General features: G+C 38.1%; 2 protein-coding genes across 4 annotated transcripts in view; one reads left to right on the forward strand and one right to left on the reverse strand.

The window, feature by feature from the left end:
* Nucleotides 1-2,672: 2,672 nt before the first annotated feature.
* On the reverse strand, nt 2,673-8,188 carry LOC146517338 (B-cell receptor CD22-like). The gene is made up of 9 exons (XM_085162993.1): nt 7,824-8,188; nt 6,811-7,113; nt 6,503-6,736; nt 6,290-6,394; nt 5,996-6,211; nt 5,585-5,902; nt 4,457-4,705; nt 4,149-4,242; nt 2,673-4,043 (listed from the first exon to the last, which is right to left on the reverse strand). The coding sequence occupies exons 1-9, from the start codon at nt 7,876-7,878 to the stop codon at nt 3,962-3,964; spliced, it is 1,656 nt and encodes a 551-aa protein (XP_085019119.1). The 5' UTR covers nt 7,879-8,188; the 3' UTR covers nt 2,673-3,961.
* A 5,993-nt stretch (nt 8,189-14,181) lies between these two features.
* Nucleotides 14,182-23,325, forward strand: part of LOC146517339 (zinc finger protein GLIS2-like) — a 340,746-nt gene continuing 331,602 nt past the window's right edge. For all 3 annotated transcript variants that reach the window (XR_014874584.1, XM_085163087.1, XM_085163088.1), the window contains exon 1: nt 14,182-14,672. The gene's annotated coding sequence lies outside the window, so the exon portion shown is untranslated. The remainder of the gene's footprint in view (nt 14,673-23,325) is intronic.

Consider the following 23,325-nt stretch of genomic DNA (forward strand, 5'->3'; position numbering starts at 1 on the left):
TCTGTAGTATGTTTGAGCAAAGACATGGCCTCCTTGCAAGCACCCAATCAAGCTGGTGTATAACATTCACAGTCCTTTGGAGATTTGGGCCACCTGAAGAACTGTCTGTCAACCTATCAGGTGGTGTTGGAGATCCACGCCGAATCTTTCTTTGGACAGTTTTCATACACCAAGAAATGTATCCTGCACCCCTTGCTGCTCCTGGATAAGTGAAAACACAACATATTTTGTGAGATTTAGCTCATAACAAAATATCAGATAATTTTTATGTCCATCATTAAATAATTTTGTGTTGTATAAATATTGACTTTTACATAGGCTTTGTCTGCATATGGATCCTTGAGCGAGGGGATCGGCATCACAATGCCCAAAGAGATACTCCTCTCTGATTGCTTTTGGGGGAAGGAGCCTGAGAGGAGATTTTCAGTTTTTTAAATTTAGACAATTCGTATGCATTTATTTGGCACAAGTATAAAGAACACAACATACACTGAATACATACCCATGATTATCAGTCATGTGAGCCACAAGTATGTTAACCATTTGTCATCTTGTGGCATCCTTCATGGTGTTTGTTGCTTGGTATTCCTGTATTACTTTGTCACCACCAGACTTGCTTCTTAAGACAGTTTCAATTAACTATTAAAAATGAAAAACAAACAAAAAGAGAAAAATGAACATTGAGAAAAACCTGGCAATAAGGAATCTTTCTAGAAACCTGAGAGGAAAAAAACAAAGCACAAGTGTGAAGCTTTGTAGCAACCTGTTTAGCAGACACTGCAGCAGTATTGTTAATTCTTTGTCTGTTGCATGAGACCTCATCTAAGATTATAGTTGAGGCACATGAGCTGAAGCTTGAGTTGGAGTCAGACAACTCAGAAGCAGAAGACAGGTCTGAAAATACTGAAGAAAAAGAAAACATCAAATAATTTCTTCAATTGAATGTAAAGTGCTTGATTATACTTTTTAGTGTGTAGTCTCACCATCATCGGAGAACACTGTTAACAGCACGTTGCCTTGTCCAACAAGGTCACTGCATCAGCCTCTGTCCCTGTTGCATCCTTGTAAGTAATGTTTGCATCAGGTAGCAGGCAAAATCTCTCGACTGTGAAAAATGGTACAAAGAAACTCATTGTGCTTCTGGTGTTAGCACTGCTTCTTACTTGTGTCTTGTTGTATATGGTGCTCAACAATTTGTTAATACAAATAACACCTTTGCTAAAAACACAAATCTGAATCTGCATCGATGTACGAAGCTCCAACAATATGTATTAAAATATTATCGTGAACATATTCTTTATCCAAGATAAAGTAGCAACAACCTACACACCTTTTACATTAAATTGCAGAAAGTCATGTTGTCCTTCATCCCCATTTAGCTTCACGTACTTTAGTTGTTGATTATACTTAACCTGGACCAACATTTTTCTGAAAAATGCAAGACTGAAATTTTAAGAAGACAAAATAAAACCTACCCTGAGTCAGTCACGCAATATATAAAACAGTGCATGTTTGAAGACTTTTTTTGTAGTTCTTTTGATGTCAAACTACATGTCAGAAATTCCACAAAAAAATCAAACAATAGAGGGGCATTAACCAGCCTGAGCAGTTTACTTTGGGTTTTTTCCATCACTAACAGCTTGAATGTGATCTGTAACACTGATATAGTTAGAGGCTATTAACAGTTTGCATTAACTCTTCATTGCTAGCACCAAAAGCTATTTTCTTCGTTTAAATTGTTAAAATGCACAAAATACATTTTATAGCACAAGTTTCTAACTATCTTAGTAAGTCTGACATAATTCTACTTACCCTGTAGAACTGCATGCAGGTGCAAAATCAGTACTGTTCTGCCCGCACTGGGGGTGTCTGGGAGGGCTGGACTCTGTATAGAGTTCAAAATGAACTCTATACAGAGTTAAAGCTATTAAGTTAACTAATGGCACAGTTAACATTTTTAACCAACCTCTGTGCAGAGTTACAGTATTTAGAATTTTCTCTTTTAAGAGTTAAATCAACACTGATGGAATACATTTTGTCAAATAACTCCAACACAGAGTACAATTTAAACCAGAAAGTGTTTAAATCACACTTTGAGGGTTAAAATCAACTCTGAGACATTTACTCCAGCACATTTTAATGTGTTTGATTCCTCATATCATCACAGCACTTTAAAAGGCATTCTACTGAGAACTTTGTTTCATTTTAACGTTACACTGAAGGGGAGATCATGTCGTTATAAAGGATTTCTCATCTCATCACATCATCATCATCCTCATGATTTCCGTTGCAGTTCGGGGCGTATCTGCTATCAGATTGTGCGTTTTGCCATGAGTAGTGAATTGTAAATTAAGGTTTGTCCTCTAAGAGAAGGAAAGAAAGCTGTCATTAAAACCTGCATCCAAAGTCTAGTAATAAAATCTCCAGAAATAATAAAAATAACTTTTTGATTTTTATTATTTGCACAAAAATCCTTTAAAAACAGTCAAGTTAAGATGCCATACAGAAGCCATACAGCGGCTGGGACACAGTCCTAATTAAAGATGGTCAAACTCAAGTCAAAACAAACAAGGTTAATAAAGTAAAAATGATAAACATGGCAATTAAAACATGAAAAATGAAACCTGAAAAGGATTTAATCACAACATGCAAAACTGGCTGTTTATTTTCTAACAGCATCACTAATATGTGAAACTTGGCATCACAGGAAAAGCTAGTTACACTGAATTCACCACCACTGCATGATATAAAGCAGGAAGCAGGAAGATGATAATACATTTTTGCCATTTCTGTGACCTACTGGGCTCTTAAATACAAAACAAGCTCAACATATGTTACACATGTTAAGGTTAACATGTGTGTGTTCACATCAAAGGGGTGGTGCTGGCAGCATTTCACCAATAAAGATTATGGATTAAGTGTACTAACAGCAGAACAGCTGATTTCATACAACAACATTAAACTACATTATGGGAAAAACACGAAGAGGTTAAATACAAATTACAGACTCAAAGTAACACAGCTGTTGCAGAGCAATACGACTGGACAAAAATCCGCTATATTAATACAGTTTAGCTCATTTGAAGCCAGATACAGATACAGATTGTCAGTATCACAGCTCTGTTATTAAGAAACGAAGGAACTGGATCAATTATTATCACGTATTTAATTAAATTGTTATTTAAAGAACCATTTTAGTATTTATTCAATCAGCTGCAGCAACAGTGGTGCGTAACTGTCTGAGAGCACGTAAAGAATGACTATAAAACTATTCAAATGTAGGATTAGTCTACTTGCAATTTTGATATATCAGGAAGTACAAATAGGTGTTCCTTATTAGGATCGCATATTCATGCTTATAGAACAGTAAAATAGTTGTAAACTTATTTGGAGTCGACAGGAAAAAGTAACAAATAATGCTGTGGCCAAGAAACTATATTTATTACTGGAGCTCACTGGGGAAACACAAAGATATTAGACACTGTTGAAAAACTGCCCAGGGGTACCAGGGATCTTTTAGGAATGGCGATGCTATTGTGATTTGATACCTACAGGTTTCTAAGTTACCATGGCAATGTACCCCATTAAAAAGTGAACACTGGTACAAAAAAGCAAGGGTCAAAGGTAAAGATGGCCTGGATAAGAAGAAATCCTGCTTTTGTACAGGCCTCAAGTTTGACATACTCTAGGTTTGCAGGGCTGTTTGTCTCTTTGCACATGCAGGATCATATTTTGGCAGCATGAATCTAAATGAATAAGATCGATTGTATTCAGATTATACTCTGCACACAAGAGGAAGAGGAAGTCTACAAGCTACCCAACCAGATGTTGCACAGTGTCTTCCTGCTTCTCTGCTGGTTTTCACTGTGCAGCAGGGTTCAGTTCAACACTCTCATACAGCTGGTCCCTCTGAAAGGAGGACATGCAGATGACTGTGGGCACACTTTCATAAACAGTAATTTCAGAGTTTGACATATCTCATTACCTGTCCAGGTTGTTCCCTGTCACTTTTCTCAGCAGTGGCAGTCACAGTTTTCTTTTTCCTACATTTGCAATATATATCAAACTCAAACTTTTATTATATGAAAGAAAAGAGTTTTGAAGACAGTCAGAAGATATGACACAAAATCTGAAGTGAAGTAGTTTACCTTGTTTTCATGTAGAGTAGAAATACAACTGCAGGGATCAGCGATAAAAGAGTCATTTTCAATATGTTCAGCCTTGCTACGGTTTTCTCTAGAGCTGTAGAGATTGATGTAAGATGTAAGTAAACATTGTAGTAAAATATTTCAGAACAATATAAAATTAACTGCCAGACTGCTATTTTGTTGGTTTGGTCCAGAAAAAAGTTGAAGTTTCTGCCTGCTGCTATCACTTAGCCTGCATTTCTCCATTTACCAAATGTAAAAGGAGTCAGAAAGTGAGCAGGATCTTTAACATTAACAGTCCTTCTCACCTTTGACAGTGAGGGCCTTCTCAGCTGAGCTGATGTTCTGAGGACTATTCACAGCACAGGAATAGTTCCCTTCATTCTCCTTGCTGACTGGGTCCAGGATCAGATGTTTAGTTTGGTGGCCGACTGGTCGACTGTTCAAGTACCAAATGTAGTTTGTGTCGTCAGTCAGAGGACAGCTGGTACTGCAGGTCAGTGTGACCCTCTGACCCTCTGTCACCACTGCAGAAGGACTCACGATCACTTTCACACCTCAAAGATAGTTCGATTGGATAGAAAACAAAACAAAAAAAACACAGAAGAGTTATTGTGCCTTTTGACAAAACTGACGTGTGATTATCAATTATATCTGACATGCAATTAGGTCCATAAATAGTTGAACGAGACCATTTTTTTTCAACTCAGATACAGTTGAAATGAAGACCTTCAGCTTTAATTCAGTGGGTGGAACAATGCATTTTTTAACACAATCCCTTCATTTCAGGGGCATTTCAGTAACTGAACAAATTTAAATAACTGAAAATAAAATGTTTATTTCTAATACTTGGTTGAAACCCCTTTGCAGGCAATGACAGCTTGAACTTGTAGACGTCACCAGATGATGAGTCAAATGTCCAATTACTTTTAGTCTCTTTAAAAAATGAGGGTGGCACATGATAAGGAGCTGAAACTCCTAAACCTTTCATCCAGTTTGATTGTAGAAACCCTCAAATGAAAGCTGAGAGTCTACACATTATGCCCATGTCCATGATGTAACTATAATTGGAATACTTTTCAGTAAACAGGTAAAAAAAACAACAACAAAAAAACAACTTGTGTGAGTGTCCAAATATATATGGAACTAACTGTAAGGGTAGTTGTATCTCAAATGAACACGGGCCTTCTGCTTGACTGTCTCCAATTCGCATAAAAATTTTATGGTACAAATTCTGAACATCCAAAATGATTGCTTTCAAATTTTAGCTTCATATCTGAAAGAATAATGATAATGATATCAGATAATTTGCTGTTATGTTTTTTTTTTAATCAAATCCTGTATGAAACACATTTTTGTGGACCATCAATATGATATAAAAACATGAACTTCACTAAACACTGCAGGTGATTCTGTATTAAATCAATTAAACTTACCTGTGACAACTAACATCACTCTAGGTAAATGACAGTGATTCTCAAGTGTGAATGAGTATTCAGCCGAGTCATTCCTCTTCACATCATTAATTGTCAGTGTGTGGTTGTTTTTCATGTTGTTGTGATACTTCACACGGCCCGTAGCTTCTTCAAATACCTCCTTACAGTCATCCTCCTCACCACCAAGCTGTACTTTATACCACAACTTCAAGATGAAATGGCTCGAGTATTGACTCACAATGTTCACAGAGGAACCTTCCAGGGCACAGATTCTCCTGCTGACGTAATTTACAGCCTCGCAGTATGCATTGTTGACGCCTAAAACAGAGTTTAAACACATGAAATTTTACTTCTGCTTCAACCTGCCTGTTGTTTGTTTCATACGTATGTTTGGCTCATACACGTACTCACAGAATTCATGAGAGAGCACATCTTCATTGCTTTTTACAGCGCAGGAGAAGAAGTCTGCTTTGGGTCTGAAAATGGTAATGTCTTGACGCTCGCAGTCATTGTATAACTTTCTGTTCCAGTACCACTTATATGCAGTGTGAGCATCAGCCGCAGGGCAGCTGGTGTTACAGGTCAGAATGACAAAGCTCCTGACAGGAGTTATTTGAACGTGCAAATCTGTTGGAAGAAAATACTTTTTTTTTGCTACAACCTGTGATATATTTTGGAGAGAATGGTTTGTTTGCATGTGGAAACCTGTCGGATATGTGATGGAGCAGAACTGGTCCTTTGATTTCAGCTTCTCGGAACACATGCTGCTTTCAGTATAAGTCACACTGAAACAGGTTTTAGTTACAGAATCTGCACAAAAAGAGATGAAAATTAGTATTTTAACTTTAGAATTTGTTAATGGCTTGCCAGGATTTTGTAGCTTTTAACACTTTGGGGTGTATTTGGAACGTTACTCACCCACAGAGACTTCCGGGGCTCTGAGATCCTCGTAGCCTTTGATAGCACAGGAGTATGTGACTGCTTCCTCACTGCTGAGCAGCTCTTGGTACCAGGGAGACCAGTCCTCATAGAGAAACTCTCTGTTCTTGTACCAGATGTAGGCTGCAGGCTTTTCAGTCGGAGGACAGCTGCTTCTGCACATCAGTGTTACTGTCTGTCCCTCTGTGGCAGGAATCACCTTTACCTGCAGCTCTGAGAGGATGATGGGTAAAATAAGTGCGCATAAACTGAAGTGAGCAGTAATTTATGAATGGCAGCAGCTCTACCTGAAACACGGAGCTCAGTTTGGTTGTTCAAGCAGGATTGTGGGTTCTCTGTAGTTTCTTTGCAGCAGTAAGACTTTGCATCTATTTCTCTCAAAACTTTGATTGTCAGAGTAAAGTTATTGTCTTTAGCCATGCTGTATGTTCCATTGTCTCCATCCACAGAGAGCTCTGTCAGGACATATTTGGAGCCATTTGTGTGTACAGTGTACCAGCTTATGTTTGAGGTGGCATGTTGAGCGGAGCATGGCAGATCCACTGATGAACCTTTTAGAGCACAGATTCTGCTTTGTAGCCCTATAACCGCTTTAACAGAAGCAGAAGGACTTCATTTGAATACTGGATGTCAGATAACGTGTGTGATAAAGTTTTGCTCTACCATTAAACATGTTTGTTTAAATCAGTGTATTTATGATTCTGATTTCTACACCATTTTGACCACACATGTGTTAAAAGTTGTTTAGATCGTTACTGCAAATATCTCATTAGCCGGTCACGTGGCAGCTGCTCATTGCATTTAGGCATATACACATGGTCAAGACAACCTGCTGAGGAAAAGTGATTTAAGTTACTGATGGTTGTTGGTGCCACATTGCTTGTTTATTGGGATATTCTCACACAACTTTCTTAGAGAAAGTATTTCCGACAATGAGAAACTATCCAGCACTCAGAGAGAAAATGCTATAGTAATGATAGAGGCCACAGGTGAGATGCAGAAGGCAACAGTAACTCAAATCTATAGGAAAGGTTCTGAAGAAAAAAGAGGTGCAACAAGGTGTTGCTAATAAAGTCTATATCAATGCTCTGTGTCAGAAGATAATCCTCATTAATGTTGTCAGTAAAACCAAACTCACTAACAACATCACTCCTATTTCATGTGAAATGTCTAGCTCTATTAAAGTTTATAGATACAGATCTTTAATTAATAATAATAATAATAATAATAATAATAATAATAATAATAATAATAATAATAATAATAATAATAATAATAATAATAATAATAATAATAATACCTGTTATGTGCAGGAGGAAACACATCACCGTCCACTGAGTCTCTACAAACAGCATGACTGCAGGAATGCTTCGGTTTCTATATGAACAAGAAAATGTATAAAATAACAGAACTTGTATCTGTTTAAGATCTCCTACTTTATATTCATAAAAACATAAAATTTAACTCACATGTTGAAATTAAGAGCAGTGTCTCAGCAAAGGCAAGTTTTCATCTTGTTGGGGACGATAAATATATCCCACGCAGCCCTGAGATCTAGCTGTAACTTCCTTCCTCTTGAAATGCTTAATCAAAATAATCTTGTTTAATGGTTTTAGTGTTGTGCAAAAGTCTTCCACCATGCTTTACAGATGTAGATACGTGCTTGTTGTACAGAGCTTTGTAGGTCTGCTACTTACTGTTGTGCTCTACTTGTAGAGTTTCTTTATATGCGAAGTGACAGGATTAAGTCATATCCGTATTAGGTTGCTTCAGAAATAATAATAAAAAACCAACAACACTCTTATGAAAATGGTCAAGTTTAAGGACTGGAATGAAAATGAGTGAAAAAGCAACCAGACCTTCAGAAAGCCTGGAGAACTGCTGTATATAACTGCCTATAGAACACTTTAACACATGTCTGGGTTGGAAACCGAATACATGACTCAAGACTTTTATTATTAGCTGGTCTAGTTTAATACACTGTAAATGCAAATGCTCAAACTACTTAAATAAATGAAGTAATGTAATATTAATTTAAAAAAACTAAGAAATAGCATAAGTTCATCTAACATTTTGTTCCATTTCAGTTCATTCAGCTTATTATTTTTGATCAGCTTCATCTACTTTGCATATTAAGTACCTGCTACTTAAACAAAATGTACCAATTTATCTAAATGGTAAATGGCCTGTATTTGTATAGTGCTTTACTAGTCCCTAAGGACCCCAAAGCACTTTACACATTCAGTCATCCACCCATTCACACACTGGTGATGGCAAGCTACATTGTAGCCACAGCCACCCTGAGACGCACTGACAGAGGCGAGGCTGCCGGACACTGGCGCCACTGGGCCCTCTGACCCCACCAGTAGGCAACGGGTGAAGTGTCTTGCCCAAGGACACAACGACCGAGACTGTCTGAGCCGGGGCTCGAACCAGCAGCCTTCCGATTACGAGACGAACCGCCAACTCTTGAGCTACGATCACCCCATGGAAGAGATCTTTGTAAGGTTTTAAATCCTGGGATCAATTTGACCCCAAACATTAAATATATTAGTCTTTAGTTTGATACAACAGCTGGATTGATTTAGATTCTGATTTCTTTTTCAAACATTAAACAATAAACATTTTAAACATTAAAAAAAAACTTTACTGCAGTGAATTTATTGGGGGCATTTAAAACATCTGCATCAATTGCAAGCTTTAAAAACAGCCAACCGACCTTTTGTTCAGATTTTTTTCTTCATATTTTGCCTTTTCTCCTTTCTGCCTTTAGCTCAATCCTCAACATCTTTTCATGCTTAAACACATTAAAGTATCATGACATTTTGCAGAATGCAATAGGTTGCCTTAAGTTTTATTTTTTTAAAGCTCTGCTACTGTTTTGGGGTTTGCAGTGTTTAAAGTGTACACTAAAAATCCTTTTGGTTTGTAACCATAACTACTATCTGTAGCTGATATTGCTACTGATGGCAAATATATAACAAATCTCACTTCCGTGTAAAGAGTTGCAAGAAAGTGAAATATGTTCCTACATTTTCTTAGAATTTTATCTAGCACACAGTAAATATCAAGTTTGCTTATCTGGCTTTAACATACTTATTTTTTACATTAAAACATTTGTGTCTTTATTTTGAACTTGTGTATGTGAATGTATTTGAATTAATATACTGAAGTAATATTTTAGCCTTATTACTTATAACTTATTACTGCTGATCAGTGATATCGCATCCACAGCTACTTCCTGTTTAAAACTTTGCATACTAGAATTGCTTCGGTCCTACTCTGATATCTTGCAAGCCATTGCATCAAAGTGTAATATATAATATAATACAGTATTAGTAATTATAATAATATTTAATCATCCTTTTGTCCAAATTAAACTAAACTATGTCTAGTTTTTGATGTGTGAAATAATCCAAAGGTGTTACACCAAAACCAGTTATCATTATTAATTACTAATGATGAATTTATCAGGGCTGAAACTATCATACATATTTATTGTTTCATATAACTAGATATGACAACAATAATTGTCTTCCGAATACACAGATTCCTCATCTGGTCCATAAAGTAAATTTTATTTATTGTTTTATTTCCAAAAAATGTACTTTTGAAGTAGCTGACATTTAGTATTTTTTTTAAATATTTTTTTATTCTTCTACAAAGATCATTACATGATAATATAAGAGAAATAGTGAATATTTCACTAAAAGTGATAATTGTAAATCTGATTAAACAGGATGAATTTATTGCAATTCATATATCAGGATTGAAAGTATCACAAAGAATATTTTTTCATGGAGATCTGGAGGTGATCACACTACAAGACAGAGAGAGACAACATAACATGACAAGCATCACATCAGCAAATTTGTATTTTGTATTTTAAAAACTACTCGTCACTTCACTTCTGTGTTACTTCTTCAATTCTCTGACCAAACGAATCTAATTTGTCTAAGCTGCTGGTTTTTGCCTTGGAGAAAAAGAAAATATAAAGTGCTGTAAGAAATATCAAATATGGACATTTTAGAATATTTTTAAATGCTTACATGTTGTTTGTTATTACTATGTAATTATCATGTTGTCAATAGCATGTAGAAACACTTCAGCACAGCTTTTGAACACTAAAAAGGCTGGTGTGAGGAAAAAATGACCCTGCAGGGTGTAGTGTTTTCCTGAATCTCCGTGAGAGGTTTTTTGTATAGTTTTGCTTGAGTCTCAGAAACATCCCTGCTAATGTTCACACAGGATCTCCTCACATCTATGAATAACTATAACTATAAAATGCGTGTAATTTATGAAATGGGTTTGCTAGATTGACAGAACAACCTTTTAAGGTTTATGCAGATTTATTTTATTCTCAGTCCATACTGTACATGATTGGATTGCAGAAACGACCATACTTTATTTTTTTGAATAAAGTATGATGAATGTGTGATTGGTCCACTTGGATCTTTTCTATTTCCTGTTTTTTTTTTGTTTGTTTTTTTAATATATGTTTTGCAATGACCCTGATGAAGGCCACAAACTGAAACATGTTGGTCACCTAATAAAGTTGTTCCCTAATACCCGCTGGAGTATTCATGTCATAATACTTTATTTTTTACCATGTTATTATCAAAAAAGTACATTTTTGAAAACTGACATTTACTACTACTACTGCTGCTAATAATGTCTAACAGGTTTGTGCAACTGATAAGTGACTGTCATCATCCTTGTAATAAGTATGAAAAGCAAAGAGAATGGTTTAGTTTAGTTTACCAAGATCCCCATTAGCTCCTGCAGTAGCAGTAGCTATTCTTCCTGGGCTCTGACGAAGGTTTTAACAATTTTTTTTTCATACATAAAACGTGTACTACATGGAAGACAAGAAAAGGCTCATAAACAACAGAACAACAACAGCTCTACATGAAACATAGATGAATTGTTACGGTGCAACATTTAAAAACATTACACCAATAATTACACAGATAAGATTATTAAGATTATAAGATTATTACCCAACTGTTTCAAAAAATAGTTTTCAAGGTAAATTTAAAGAATGGAGTATTTACATTTCCTGTCATAAGCACTGTGGCCTAAACAGCAGGTAGAAAAAAGGATAGAAGTTTACATGCTCCTGATTCAAAAAGGGACTTTCTTTATACCACAAAAAGATAAATCATACGTTTTTTAAGTAGACTTATACAATACAACTGGGAAATTTCTGCTTATAACCACAAGAGTGAAACAATGAACACAAATAGGTACTGGTTCCATATTTGTGTTCAATATGGAACCAGCGCAGGTACTGGTTCCATCTGCGCTACTATTGTGTTTAAGAATAGAATAAAAGATCAATAGAAGTCCAACATGATACAGATGGTTTATTCAAATGTAGTCCCTGGCTTCTTCCTACTTGACTAGCTCAGTAATATACAACAAACTGATAGAAGTAGGCATTATGACTCAAATAGAATAATTTGAAACTGACGGCCTTCATGCAGAAGCTCTAGAGACGGACATGTCCATTCAGTTCTGCTGGTTGCTTTGCTCTGAAGTGTGCTGTAAATAGTTGTTGTTCTCAGAAAAAAGCAGGCAGTGATTGCACTGTGATCGCCTGATTATACTTTGGTGGTGGTTTCAACCTTGACCCCACCAAGGGGCCCTTGATTAAACATTAAAAAAGACTTCCTAAATAAATTAAAATTTTATTCAATGGACTTTGGCACTTTGCAGCACTTTTTCCATATCCAAGGGCGTTCAACCTGTTATTCTGGGGGGCAATCGTGGCTCAAGAGTCAAAAGTTTGTCTCGTTAATCGGAAGGTTGCCGGTCCGAGCCCCGGCCTGGACAGTCTCAGTTGTTGTGTCCTTGGGCAAGACACCTGACCTGAAGTCAGGGTTCAGTTTGTTGCTGAAGGATTCCTCAGCACAAGGGAGGAGCTGAGATCAGACCACCAACCTTCCAAGTGGTAGATGTGCCACTCTACCTCCCTACCTCCACCCCTGCTGGTGGAATGAACTGAAAAAAAATGAGAGAGTTATATATTCATCTCTACATCATTTTCCTGGAGACTTGCCACGGCCCTTAAAGTGTATACATTATAAAGTGATGAATTAGACTGCGGAGACCTTCTTCCTCAAAAAAAAAAAGAGAGCCAGGTCACGACAATATAACTGTTTTAGGAGATTTATGTCCCTGAAAGAGGAGTGATAAAAACGCGCAGCCAATTTGTAGTTCTCAGGTTCAGCACACATGTAGCCCGCCTGCACAGTTTTAGTTTCAGGGAGGAAGGTCAAAGTATTCATCATATTTTCATGCGAAAATTAGCAAACAAAAGCCATTTCAATACACGAAATAAAAGTTAATCAAATTTCTCATTCTTTTCAAAGCTTTAGTTTACAGCCTCGGTATATCTGCAACTGTATTTATTTGAAAAGTTTGAAAAGTGTTTAAAAAGTATAGGATAATATTGTAAAGCTCTAATGTCAGTGGAGTCCTTGAGACTGATATTGCATGTCTCACTATCTGAGCATGAAAAAGATGCAGTGAAATCTACTCGCAGGTAACTGGTGCATATTCACGGTGCAACAATGAAATCTAAAACTTATCTGTGAGTGAAAGTGGAAGTAAAAAAGAAATGAAAAGTAAATGCAAAACAAAGTTGCAAAATGCAAATGTCTCAATGGTGACGGGTCGCCGCCTCCTGGAAGTTTTCAGCTATACTGAAAGCAACTAAATAGCAAAATAAACAAATAAATGAATGAATAAAGCGGAACAATTGCTTCAAAGTCACCTAAGGCTGGCTCCAAATACCCAATATTTATTCCCCTCAATTTATATATATATATGTATATATATATATATATATATATATATATATATATATATATATATATATATATATATATATATATATATATAAGGATCATTACTACTTAATTACATAATGAATTCGAGTGACAAGTGTGATTGTTGTTTGCTGAGCATCACCTTCAATTTCAGCCTCTTGTGGGCCTCACCACAGTGGCTTTGCTGTTTGTGTCTTTTGGTACATTTGTAATAGAATTATATGAAAAATTAAATGACCTGCTTTGTGGTACAAGTCATCCAAGAAGATTATGATTTCATTTTAATGAGGGGGCAGCTGTCTGGTCTAAGTGATAACTTCAAGCTCAAAGAAAGAAAGAATAACACAAAGGCAAATGTCAAAGCCTTAAAACGGGACCACAAATAAATGTCCATCTTTTATTTACAAGAACAAACACATGAGGCTCACACAACCAATCGTGAGTGTGTGTGCTTTCATTTAAAATCAACATCTAGAAATTCAAGGTTTGTAGCATAATTACCGCTTTTGATTCCCGATTTAATTCCCAGTAATTGCAAAAATATTGAAAATCACGCACACTTACAACTTGCTTTTAAATCAGCATGGGGCAACGGGTAATGAAACGAATGGATGATATGTAGCAACAATTTGGATCTGGAAAGTATGACAAAATAAAAATGAAGAAGCGCTGCAATGAAAACGTCCAGATATTCAACAGCTGGAGGAGGAATGCTCCCTCGGATGTCAGACTCTCTCTTTCTCTCTCTCTCGCTCATGCTGTCACAGTGTCTCTCCACGCCCCCCCTCTCCCTTTCTCCCTCCCACCCAGACAGCTTCTTCCCTCCTCTCCGCCGCTGGAAGCTCAGTTGACCAGCGTCGCAACTGAGCGATGCGCCTCTCGGAGAGCCTGATTTTACGCCAGATTTGACATTCACGCCGCAGAGTATCCTGCATTCTTATATTTGAGTGACACACAATTTTTTTTAAAATCCCTATTCATTTACATTTTTTTTTTTTTTACATAATAGTCATTTTGAAGAAAAATATTCCCAGGACAAGGTTTTCCAATACATATGTGAAAACTGACCACTAGCAATAGATATTTTACCTTCCGAACGATCCCCCGAGGGGAGGATTTGCTTTTCAACAACGCAGCTTTCTTTGATTTTGAAAGCAGCCAGTGAAAACCGATAACTTTGATGAAGATGATACAGGACACGTCGGACAAACTCGCTTGATTTTGATGAATTTTTGAGCTCACAGTACGACCATTGAAGAAGCATCTTCAGGCAAACTACAGGGAGAAGATCTGCCTCACTAACAGGCTGTTATAAGGTAAATCTCAGCTTTGTCTGTGTATCTAGAAATCTAAGAGTCCCTTGACGTTTCCCTAATATTGGTTTACAATATGTGCCGGCCATAAGTGTGGCAGCACTTACAGAATTTAACTAGCTATGTATAAATATACGAGCCATGTAATGATTCAAGTGTTAAAAAACAAACATTTACAGTATTAATACAGGTTGACATCTGTTGTCTTTCGGGGTTTTAATGGATCTAATCAATAAGAATACTAGAATTTTTTAGCATCTGTGTTTTTCTTTGTCTGTAATCTGGATATATATTGTTTTTTCTGACATTTTCAAAGATATCACTTTGAGTTTTTGAAATGACATTTTATGATTTTTTTCTTAAAAATGATGAATTTAATATTAATGACAATAATCTTTACAGCCACATATGATCTTCCTACTCTTTCTCAGGAGCTCCTCAGGGGTTTCGTCTGGGAGCTCTGATTTTCTTCTGAAATGTATTTTGCTTGGAGAAAAAAAAAGTTAAAGAAATAACCAGTCACCAAAACTTTGTGGACTTGATGAAATGTTGTTTTGTTGAATTTTAAACAAATGAAACATTGATGTGAGGGACAGTGGTCCTAGCTAGGAAAACAACAGCATTATTTCCTTGTTTACATTGAAGAGTGCAAATGAATTGGTAACAAATTGGTAAGTTACATCACAATTTTAGGGCTCAACGAGCTTTAAAAGAATTGCTACATATGAAAAAGCATCAGCTGTCCCTTTTACCTTGATGTCTGGTTGAAAAATAGTTTCCAAAAGAAAAGTTGTGCTGAGACTGGAGATATACCTTACACTCAGCTGGATGTCCTTGTTGGAATATCTAGCAAGAAAAGGTTTGTGGTCAATATTTGTTTCACATTGTCATTTTATGAACAAACAGTTTATCAACAAACAACAACAAAATTAGGGTGGACGTTGTTTGGCTGTCAGATCACTAAGAATTTCTCAGCTTAACTAGAACTACTTCTCGATCAATTCAAGAAATTCAATATCAATATCAATCAAGAAAAAAACCCATAAAATCAATTACATTTGATTTCTTCACCACAATTCTTTTTGCTTTCTGAGTGACAGTTAACTGGACTAGCATTGCACATCGATGTACCATCGACATCATTTGGCCTGTGTTACAGTTATTGCCATCATCCTGTAACCAGTTTTCACTGTTTCCACTGTGCTTGTGTGATACGAGCATGCCCAAATGAAAAGGTGGGGTAAAGTGCTTTCAAGGTGGAGCATGAAGTTTGAAGTGGGGTTGTAACAACATGTCAGCCAAATATTGGCATTGACCCTATTGACTTTTTATTGGCATATCTAAAAATTAGATGGCATTTAGCAGTGTCCGTGGCCTGTGTTCATCTCCCGTGTCTCTCTCTTGCCTGTATCAGATGTGGTCTGACTAAATGTTGAAAGATTATTTGATTAAGAGCTCAAAGACTCTTACCAAGTATTACTGTTGGTATTGCCCAGACTGGTATTTTGAACACTGACATTGGCTGGAATTTCCTAATGTAGCGTCTTCACTCTGGAAACAGTTAGCAGAAATTAGCAGAAAGCCCATACTCTGAGAAAATGCATTGACAAGGGACATATTTTTAGCTTCATGCATTGTAACAGTGGTGTTATTGTCGTTTTTTTGCGGTGATCCACAATTGTGTTTGTATATAATTGCATACCGTAAGACCATTTCTGTCCACAAACTACCAACTTGTGCGAGACTGAAATGCTTAAATTTAAAACCGCTACGCTGCCATATTTAGGGACACAAATACTCCCATATACACCAACTCTACACACCCCTAAGTGTAGCAAGGTGGACACAAAGCACACACAAAACTTCCACTCTCCTCACACCAAGCATAGCTCCTCTGTGCTATGCTGCACAAGTTTGCATCAGAAAAAAACTTCCCAACTTCATTCTTGCACTTAGACTTCAATTCTCCGGGGTCTGAAATCCTGGTTTAGGGTTTGGGGAGTGGCCACTGGTGCATAATACCAACAAAAATCCCTTACTGATGTTACATGGTGGTCGGGGCGAAAGTTTTTGCTGATTTTGTGGTTTTCATGTCATGCAGTACAGCGTGTGTTGCAGGCTTGTTGCATCATGCTGCTCTCCAAAGGTTGGGCAGACGCACATGGATGGGTTTTAGAAAAGACTCTGAGCCAAGAAAACTCCTTTCCTGTTGTTGTTGGGTGCATCTGTCTTACAGGCCCCTTCCACCCACTCAGTCTGCTACAGGGTGGGAACACTGCTCATGCATATGGTAACCTGCAGGATTGTGTGTACAAGTTTTAAGTAAATTGTTAAAAGAGAGAGAAAGAAACAAATAGAATAGGGAGATAAGAGTTAGGAAAGAATGATAAAATAAGGAAGAAAGACAAGAAAGTACAAAAAAAAAGTAGAAACAAAGTTAGTGAAAAAAGAAACAAAGGATCAGAGTTCACAACACTAATCAGTTATAAGAAAATACACAAAATGACTAAACTGTATGGGCAAAAATGAAAGTTTCAGGGCAAACAGAGCCATGGGGAGGAAAAGGATGGCAGAAGATGAAATGGAAGAAGTGAATAAAGTGAAAAATAAATAATCTGATGTGGACTAACAAAGGAGGAAATCAACGCAAGAATGAAAGGATGGCAGGGAAAACAAAAGACGATGGAAAGTGAACGGAAAACAATGGGAACAGATGTGATAGGACGGTAGTTAGAAGAAAAGAAAAGGACTAAAAAATAAGAAAGGGAGTGTGGAATAAAAAAAAGTGCAGCAAAAAAAAGACAAAAGGAATGAAGCAAGAAAGCAATTTAGCAAAAAAAAAAAAAAAGAGACTGACTGAATGAGTTATTTAATAAGTGGAGTAGTCCAGTGATGAGCCAAGAGAAAAAAACAGTTTGAGAAAGGAAGCAATCCAAGGCAAGAAAGACGGGATAAAAAAGAAAGACGAAAGAAATGTTACAAAATGAAGGGAACAAAAATAAAGGCAAACGGGAATGAAATCCAAAAAATGGAGCAGACATGCGGCAGGAATAACCAAAGAATGAAAATGAGGGTGGAGGAAATAAGAAAGAAAACAAGGAAAAGAGATGGAAAAGTAGTCAAAGAAAGAAAAGAAGGACAAAGGTGAATAAAAGAAGCAACAGGTAAAAGAAAGAACAACCAAAACTGTTGATGTATCACTGAAAAGGGACTCGAGGGAGATTTGGAGGGGTTCTCTCTTACTCCTCCATCCCTCTCTTCCTTGGACCTCCAGCCCTCCTGTGGTCCTCAACCTGAAACCATCTGAAGCCCCCTGTGTGGTTGCTGGCCTCAGGCCTCTGTTGTCTCCATACTTTCCCTGCTGTTTGTACATGATGGGTTCAGTCGGTTCAGTCCAGCTATAAAAGCACCACTCCCCTTCTTTCTCCCCTGCGGCACAGGCAGGAGTTACCAGGCCTCATATGGGAAGAGGAGGAAGAGGAGGCCTCACTGGTTCTCTTCATATCCTTCGCTTTTCCCCCCTTCTCCTCTTCTCTGCTCCGGTCTCCTTTCCTCTCCCACTTGGCTTGTTGGTTGGTTTGCGGTAGCATTTTCAGGCCTAGCCCTGGACGAGACATTCATTTTTCTCCTCTTAGTTTCAAACCACTAACTAACCACTGGCTCCCTGCATCCCCCCCCCCCCACTCCTCTGCATCTAAGGAATGTCTTATTCACCACCTCTCTACGTCTCTCTCCTCTGATTCTTACAAGCTAAAGCGCACATGCGTTTGTGCCAACATCTGCAAAGATGCACACATGTATCTTTGAGCATACATGCTATGAGCACACATGGCGTTACTTTTGCCAACAGGCGGACACAATTCGGCAACCCCACGTGAACACACACACACACATTTTGACACACAAAAGACCCCCCCCCCCCCCCCCCCCCCCGGACCCGTCAGTATGTGCCGACCACCTGTGAGGTGGTCGGCATACACATACACACATACACATACACACACAGCCATAAACCTCCCTTTCTTCTCTCCCTCTTTTCCATTATCCTCCTGAGAGCCCAGCGCTGGGGCCTTCGCTTCCAATCCAAACATAGACCAAATTCCGAAAACCCCAACTCAAGCCCCCCCCCTCCCCCCATCTCTCTCTCTCATTTTCTCCTCTCCCACCCCTCTTTCTTTCTTTTGGGTTTGTGTTTGGAGGAAAGAGGCAAACGAAATGCTGGCCTCAGTGAAAAAGCTCTGGCAGAGCGAGGGAGTGAGTTGTGAGGTAGAGAAAGAGAGGAAAACAGCCTTGTCTCCTCAAGGTTGGGAATTATGATTGTAAAGGGGGCTCAAGTACCGTCGCAGATGGGCGTAGGATCTTGTTCTGTGTTCAAGTGGCCTTAGATGTGGACAACAATATGATGACTGTTTATTTTTTTCTTGTGGCTACTTTGATGATGTTAAATTTTGCGTAGGTGTCAGTCTCAACAAGTCTTTAGGTCTGCTAGGAAACCTACATGAAAGATTTTTGGCTTAATGGCTGCCCCTCCCTGAGCCAGGTTAGGTCGGAGGTGTCATCCTGTTAAAAGGGAGTTTTTTCTTCCCACTGTTGCCAAGTATTCACTCATAGAGAGTCGTTTAATTGTTGGGGTTTTCTCTCTATTGTTTATCTCCCTGTTATACTTTACTCTATGAAACGTTTTGAGCCCACTGTTGTTGTGACTTGATCTGAACTGAATTTGACAAATGTGGACAAGCAAAGATTCAACACTCTTTAAAACAGTTTCCCTTTTTAAAAGTGATATACTCAAACCAATGACACAAAGTAACATTTTGAAACTCTTTTGGTGGTCCACTACTTTTATTGCACATTCAAAATCATTAAAAAGTAGACCCAGAAGATCTAGATTCAGAATCAGAATGCTTTAATAATCCCTAAGGAAATTATGTCATGTTCATGTCTAGGGTCTTCTTGTTGCTTGATGCAAAGAATCCATCTGATATCCAGGGTCTTTGCTATTAAACTGCGTGACACCATCTTGGAAAGTGTAAGTGCCTTCAGAAGAAAACCTTTGTGTATGATAAGGAGTCTGACAAGGGATTTAAAAAGCACTCCAAACTTTTTTAATAAGTTATTCCACTGAAGGGAAAATCAAGTGGCACTGATTTCACAAGATCAAGACCAAAATGCTCCAAATGTCTCCAACAAAGCCAAGAATTTAACTTCAGGATTTGAAGGATTTGCTGTCACAATGCATGCGCCTACAATCAGATTGCACATTTGAACTGCTTGTTGCATGCCAGGAGAAAAAAAGCAAAAAAAAAAAGAAAAGAAATTGCAGCAAAATACATGTCTACATGAGTGTAAGCTAAAGTAATTTGATTACAGCAAGAGTGGATCTCATTCGATTAGGTGTAGTGTGTTACAGTTCAGCATGTCTTTTCTAAATCTGGGACTTGGTAGCTTGCTGCATTTGATTCAAGCATGAATTCTCATATCAAATAACTGAAGATGAAGTGAAGTGAGCAAATCCTCCAATTAAGTAAAAAAACAAAACAAGATAGAGATGGCGAGTGTAGATTTATATGCACTAAATAAATGAGTGGAAAAGCCCTTTTTCCCTACATGATATTGTTCCATCATCTGTTGCCATTGAGCGAAAATAATTCCATCTGAAAAGCTTACTTCATGATTAAGCACTAATCTGATGGATATTTCTTCAATAATAACAGAATAACAGAACATTGTTATTTTGTCGTCAGTAGACTTGGCTTCAGAAGCAAGAATCACTTACGTTAGCAGGGAAAAAAAATTCCTGATTGGTTGCCAAACTGACGTTTTTGGTCTTGTTTCATTGCAAATTCTTTAAGTTGCCAGATGTCACAGGTTGTGTCACACGTTTTGCCCCCTGAGTGCACACCTGTGACCCAGAAACGAGCGTATAATAAAATGTAGGAATGGAAAACACTTTTTGGAATAATCTTTTGTAATTGTCCCGTTTGGTGACGATGTGTTTTGCCTCTTGTTGGTTTGTGTGCTCGCATGTCAGCAGCAAAAGAAAAAAACCAGCAAGCCAAATGTAATGAAATAGCGGAGAGGTGAGGAACGGGCAAGGGTGGTGTTGACCCAGATCAGTGGCATTAAAGTTGAGATGAGAGAGACTGTTTTTATTGTTTCAGGACTAATCTCCACTTTTTAATGGACAACTTGCAGAGTTAAAATTATTTCACTGTAAATCTGTATAACAGATTTGCTTTAATCTTGAAACAGTGAGAGCAATAAAGAGCTTGTAATCCTTCCTTATAGGAAAGTCAGTATCTCCGCCTTAGATGCATAGAAAAGTAGGACAGTATCACCACTGTGAGTAGTAACAGAAAGAAAAGGACTCCAGCTGCTAGTGACAGAAGATTGTCTGGACTTAGTGAAAGGCTCCTCCAAACGAAATGGTGTCACCTCCAAGGTGAAGTAGTTTTGGAAATGCCCTAATGAGAGGGAACACTGGGGAAGTCCCAGGATGTGCTGCAGAGATTATAATTACAGGCTCTGGAACATATCCACCCAGAAGAACTGGAGGTGATAGCGAGGGATAGGGAAGTCTGGACATGTGATGTGACCCTGTGGCTAAACATTTATTTCTCTCCTCAAGATTCCTTGCCTTTCTTCATGTGGGCTGTCCTGTCTACTTCCCTGTCTAATCTCCTTGGATATAGCCGCTTTCTTTTTTAAGATAGCACAAAAAAACGCCCCTGTTTTGCTTTCAGATTTGGTTCCTGTCATATTCAACTGTTTTTCACAAATCCAGAGAAAAAACTGGATGAAAATGTCAGTCTGCTTGTTTCCCACAGTGTGAGAAAGCCAACTTAGTAATGGATTGTTTTGTGGAATCTGGAAGGAATCTGTTGCAGTGATTTACCTATAGCTGCTTCCTCTCGGTGGAAAACCTTAAAGGTAGCCTAACCTTGACTCTCTATTGAAATGTGTACAAATGGACTGTTTTTCTCAGGTGGCATCTGGCCCAACTCCTATATTGACTGGCACTCCTACAGGACTCATAATGTCTGCTAGCATTAAAACATAATTAATTCTTCCTGCTCAACTCTCAGCTGACTTTTTTCCAGCTCATTACTCTGCTATTTGATGGAGCCTTTTTCCTTTCCCTCCCTCTTTGTTTCCTCGGCTAGAATGAGAGGAACGGTCCACAGTACAGCTGGGATTGGTTATTATTTACTGGCTTGGCACATACACGAGCACACGCATACGAAAGCACGCATGCAGAGACTCACACACACACACACACACACGCACAGTGGAAACAAATTGGGTGAATCTGCTCTGCACGCAGGAATGTGAGGCACATGTGTTTGTGTGTTTTACGTCTGGATGACAGAGCTGAGGGAATGAAAGAGGGAGGCTGAGAAAGAAAGAGGAAAGAAGGACAAAGAAAAAACAAAAACTGAGGGAAAAAGAGAGACGGATTTCTGGGATGCAGACTGTGCTTGGCCTCGTCTGTCTCGCCTGACAAGGTTAAAAACACTTTTCTCGCTTTTCTTTCTGTCTTTCATTTCCCAACATCCCTTCCCTTTTTTTTCATCCTCCACTCATTCTTTTCCATCATCCTCCATTCTCTTTTTTCGTCCTCTTCTCCATCCGTGGTCTTTCTCTTTGAGGGTGGCAGTGGATGAAACGGTCAGGATGGAGGGCCCGTGGGTGGGTGTGGGGGTTCTGTTGCACCGTTGACGGCAAGGAATTACAGAGAGGCAGAGGGGAGAAGTGAAGTCTCTGTTGATCTTGTCCTGCTGCCAAATGGTGGGATGGTGGTAGCGGGGGTGTTGCAAGGCATTATGGGTGGGGGTTCTGAACGAGGTGAAGAGACAGATGTAAGAGACGAAACTAAAATATAACGAGAATGAAAAGTAAAAAGTAAATTATTTCAGATTGAATCGAAGACTGCTGCTCATAGGGTTCGATCGCAGGCTCAGAATCTGCTGGTGTTCCCGTGTACGAGACAGAAGCGGGACAGAGCGCTCAGTCTGTGGCTCCATGTCTTTGGAACAGTCTCCCACTGTAATTACATTTAGCTGACTCTGTGGACTCAGTTAAAAACCTTTTTGTCTAACCAGGCTTTTTGTTGATACCTTTACTTTTTTCTTTATCTTGTTTTTGCACCATTTCATTGTTCAATTTGAAAGGTATTTGACAGTGTGATCCCTTACATGTCAAAATGTGACTGAATTGTTGTTGTTGTTGTTTTTTAAACTTATATACGGGTATTTTTTGTAACAAAGATTTTCCGCTAAAAAATGATCTCACTTGATGTCAAGAGAATTCCTAAGCAACAAGTGGCAACATAACCTATTGCTGATCAACCTTAAGTCATCCAAAAAAAAGAAAAAAAAGAAGAATATAAATTTACATGTGGACATGATGTTCATGGACTTTGTGAAAATCTTCAACTGGAAGAAGTTTTTTTTTTCCATTTCCAGTCACTTAGAATGCAGTTTATTGTGGACGAGTGGCCAAAATGCATTAAAAAGGCTACCAAAATACCAAAGCACGCGTGGACAGGTCATAAATATGACGATGAGCCTCAGATGATGGAATAAACACATTCGCTGTTACATTAGAATATGCTATTCTTAGATCGATGAAAAGAATTGCCCGACACACCCTTTAA

This window comes from Neolamprologus multifasciatus, chromosome 6 (genome assembly GCF_963576455.1).
Source record: "Neolamprologus multifasciatus chromosome 6, fNeoMul1.2, whole genome shotgun sequence".
NCBI classification, from domain to species: domain Eukaryota; kingdom Metazoa; phylum Chordata; class Actinopteri; order Cichliformes; family Cichlidae; genus Neolamprologus; species Neolamprologus multifasciatus.

Coding starts and splice junctions, on each gene's coding strand:
- LOC146517338 (XM_085162993.1), bottom strand. CDS start 7,878: ATGCTGTTTGTAGAGACTCAGTGGACGGTGATGTGTTTCCTCCTGCAC. Junction 7,114..7,823: donor TTTCCTCCTGCACATAACAG/GTATTATTATTA, acceptor CTTCTGTTAAAG/CGGTTATAGGGCTACAAAGC. Junction 6,395..6,502: donor AGCCCCGGAAGTCTCTGTGG/GTGAGTAACGTT, acceptor CTTTTTGTGCAG/ATTCTGTAACTAAAACCTGT.